At 44.6% G+C, this 4277-nt stretch overlaps 1 protein-coding gene across 1 annotated transcript; it reads left to right on the forward strand.

The window, feature by feature from the left end:
• Positions 1-3354: 3354 nt before the first annotated feature.
• LOC133716610 (disease resistance protein RPV1-like) lies at positions 3355-3843 on the forward strand. Its single transcript, XM_062143296.1, has one exon. It carries the CDS (start codon positions 3355-3357, stop codon positions 3841-3843), a length of 489 nt encoding a protein of 162 aa, XP_061999280.1.
• Positions 3844-4277: the final 434 nt, after the last annotated feature.

The following is a 4277-nucleotide window of genomic DNA, read 5'->3' on the forward strand; positions in this document are numbered from 1 at the left end:
TGTGGTGCCACTATCAAGAAGGCATTCCAATTCTCCCGAAGACATACTGAAAAAATAAAGTTCGGAATATTAACACATGTCAATGACATTGATAATGCGATACTTTATTAATAGGGAAAATAGTCAATGATTACATCAAAGTTTCCAAAGTTTATTCCAATATAAAATTAAACTTTATACAAATTGTAATTGCTCAATCCGTTTGGTAATTCCAATAAAATATGACCAGGTAAGTAAAGAGATGTTGGTGGAGCGAGGCTCGCTTAAATACCCCGATCTCAATTACTTGCCTAGACATCATACTTCATTGGGTACGCCACATGAGAAAGAGTCAATTCAATTGTTATTTGACTAAGGCACATTTGCTGTTTTATTGGAAAATAGAAAAGACTATTTTAATCAAAGTCTGCGGCATCCTCGTGCTTTTCATTTTCAGCTTTGAAGTCTTTTATGGTGAGAATAACATCTTCACCATCTTCTTCTTCAGCAAGGTGAGCTTCTTGCTCCCTCATTTCCCTGTACTCCTTGTAGCGTGCAGCTAGTTGAGTACTTGCTTGGCATTGCTTAAACCAATGCTCGATTGATCCACACCTATGACACACGTCATTGTGGTTGACTTTCTTTATTTGAGGTGCACGTTGTGGATATTCCCTAGGCGGGTTGTTGCTGCTACTACCACGGCGTATTATGCGACCTCCACGGCCCACAGTGTTACGGCCCATGGTGTTGTTATATTCTCTTTTCCCACGTGTGGAATTGCCACCACGTGTGCCCGCTCCAAAGTTGCGGTTTCCTTCCTTATTGGGGCGGTTGTATGGACCCATTCGTCCGTCATGTCCCCTGTTATTAGGGTATACATGCCCCTTATTAGTAGGGTACCGCTCCTTGCGCCCTTTCTTGGGTGCATTATAATTTGCCTCATGAACGCTTTTGGTTCCTACGGGCCTTGAATTATAATTCTTCACAAGGATATTGTCGTGCTTCTCAGACACCGACAAAATATTGATAAGCTCATTGAACTTCGTAAGTCGTCCAGCATTAAATTCAGTGCGATATTGCTTTGATAGTATAATTGCTGCGACGGGGAAGGTGGAGAGAGTCTTCTCAATTACCTCTTCTTCTGTGAGAGGTTTTCCACAGAACTTCAGCATGGCTTTTAGCCGAAGAGCTTCTGAATTGTATTCAGCAACAGACTTGAAGTCGGAGAAGCGTATATTGTTCCATTGAACCTTCAAGTCAGGGAGGAGGGAATCTTGGATATTATCAAAGCGTTCTTCTAGCGCTACCCATAGGTCCCTTGCATCTTTGATGGACATATACTCTAATCTGAGTGCTCTGTCCATATGGCGTCGCATCAAGATAATTGCTTGTGCATGCTTTATGGGTGTTCGTTGGAACACAAGGCCTGCGTTTGGTGCCTGGATTATGGGCAATATCCCTTTTGATGTGAGATGGTTCTCAACGTCAGTTTTCCAACTATGGTAATCCGAACCAGTTGAGTCAAGGATTTGAAATTCGAGTCTAGGTTCATTCGACATCCTTGAAATATAAGAAGAAAAAGATGTATTAGTTTCGGAGTTTAAAACTTCCACGAAAAACTAAAACAATAAGATTTCCGAGCTATGCTACCAAGAAATCAATTTCCAAGAATATTTGGATTAGATCGAAACAATGATGTTTAATAGGGTCATAAGTCGATGCTTGCGGACGCTCTTAGTCCGAATATTATGAACACTCTTAGTTCATTGACTACGAACGCTCTTAGTTCGTTTAGCGTGAATTTCTATAATTCCGCTTTTTAATTGTAAGTTCCCAAAAAGAAAAAAGGAGGAGAAAAATAAAGAAAAACTCAAAAGCGGGAACTTTTAGTAAAGAATACATTGAAATAGTGTTGTCGGAAATGACCGAAAAAGTTGCCCAAAAGTTGCCGGAAAAGTCACCGGAAAATGGCCGGAAAAGTCACCGGAAAAGTTGTAGAAAAGTCGCCGGAAAAGTTGTTGAAAAGTCGCCGGAAAAGTGTCCGGAGAGTGGCCGGAAAGTTGCCGGAGAAGTGGCCGGAAAGTGGCCGGAGAGTTGCCGGAAAGTTACTCGACAGATCTGTCGACAGCTGCTCGGCAGATGGCTCGGCAGCTGCTGCGCAGGTCCTCGGCGGGTGCTCGGCAGCTGCTGCGCAGGTCCTCGGCAGGTGCTCGGCAGCTGCTGCGCAGGGGCTTCGGCAGGTGCTGTCGGCAGGTGCTGCGCAGGGGTCTCGGCAGGTCTCGGCAGCTGCTCGGCAGCACTTCGGCAGGGGCTCGGCAGCACTTCGGCAGGTCTCGGCAGCACTTCGGCAGGGGCTCGGCAGGACTCGGCAGCTGCTCGGCAGCACTTCGGCAGGGGCTCGGCAGGTCTCGGCAGCACTTCGGCAGGGGCTCGGCAGGACTCGGCAGTTCTCGGCAGCTGCTCGGCAGGGGCTCGGCAGGACTCGGCAGGTCTCGGCAGCTGCTCGGCAGCACTTCGGCAGGTCTCGACAGCGGTCTGGCAGCGGTTCAATTTTTCCGGTGGCCGGTTCAGGCGGTTTCCGGCCGGTTCTGGAGGTTCTAAAACCGGTTCTGGGCTTCTTGGATCAAGGGCTAGGGTTTGGAGGTTTTTTGTTGGTTTGGAAAAATGACTTCGATCGGATTTTGAACTCCTCTACTCTTTTCAATTTCGATTCTAATTCTAGAGCAATTTCGTGCTGATAACGTGTTTAAGGACAAGCAAAATTGACAGAGAGAGAGAGGGAATAGAGATTCAAGTGTGTTTCATTTCATTCAATAGGAGGTATTTATAGGGATACATTTGAAGTAAATAATGATACAACTTGATGGCATCTTCATTTGTAGCCTTCCATTGTGGCATCTCCATTTGCAGCTCCACATTGTGGTTTGTGATGATGATTGCCACACTTGTTCCCCATTGGCATAAAGCTTGACTCACAAGTCACTATACCTATGCTATTCACTCAAATACTTATCTTATACATGACATAGACATTTTATATAATGAACAATACAATATGTTTCATATATACTACAACAGTATTAGTTTAGTGGAGGTTCACCCATCCATTTCAGCTCTTAAAGGCCTTGTTTACTGGAATCTAAAAGGGTGCAAAGAACTTAAGATGCTTCCACGAAGCATTCACATGAAATCTCTTAAACTTCTTGATCTTTCTGGCTGCCCAAATATTGAGAATTTTCCAGAAACTTCAGAAGTTATGAAGGAGCTATCATGGCTTTATTTGGATGGGACTGCAATTAAAGAACTGCCCTCATCAATTAACAATCTCTTCTCAGAGGTTGTGGAGTACTCAAAAGTCTTCCAACCAGTATTCATATGAAATCTCTTGAGTTCCTCGATCTTTCTGACTGCTCGAATCTTAAGAAGTTTCCAGAGATTGCCAAAGATATGAAGGAGCTATCACAACTTTATTTGGATGGGACTACAATTAGAGAACTGCCCTCATCAATTGAACGGCTTCAGGGGCTGCAATTATTAAGTATGAGAAACTGCACAAGCCTTGTCTTTCTTGCTGACAGTATCTGTAATTTGGCATGCCTTGAAGAGCTGTCTCTGACTGGGTGCTCAAAACTTTCTAATATTCCCCAGCACTTGGTGAATTTAGAATCCTTGCGCAACCTTGAAGTAGAGGGAAGTGGTATTAAACCCCTCAGTTTCACTTTCTTTAAACATCTTAAAACTTGTTATCCGAGCATGCCCTGGCCCAGAATTCATGACAACCATGGCTCCTTTTTTGTGGACCTAGGCGCAACGAGAAGTAAGAGAAAGAGAGACAAACAGACGGAGGTCAGAGTCTCAGGATAAGAAGAGTGGTCAGACTCAGGGCAAGGGAGAGACACATGCCAGCAACTATGGCCTGTGTGGGAAAGACTGAGAGAGAAACAAAACGAGAAAGAGATGATGGAGGAGGTGGAGGGGTGCTCGGAAGGGCTTATATGCTTCTGCTTCTCATTGGCTGGGTGCACTATGTCATTGAGAATGAAACAAAGAAAAAGAGAAAGGAAGCCGGGAGTGGTGTCATCGGATTCACAGTGTCGGGATTGTCAGTCACAGGAATTAGTAGACTTTTCGGGTGCAGGGAGACTTCTCACTCTCTCTAGGTGTAGAGATGTCCCATATTCTGGTATGCGGCCTATTTGACACATAACAGAATGTCCCAATAACCAGCTGGTTAAGTAGACTTACCAGGCCTTTTCGCAATTATCTCGTGCCACCTGCATGATAATTGATGACCAGCC

Source organism: Rosa rugosa, chromosome 6, assembly GCF_958449725.1.
Source record: "Rosa rugosa chromosome 6, drRosRugo1.1, whole genome shotgun sequence".
NCBI lineage: Eukaryota > Viridiplantae > Streptophyta > Magnoliopsida > Rosales > Rosaceae > Rosa > Rosa rugosa.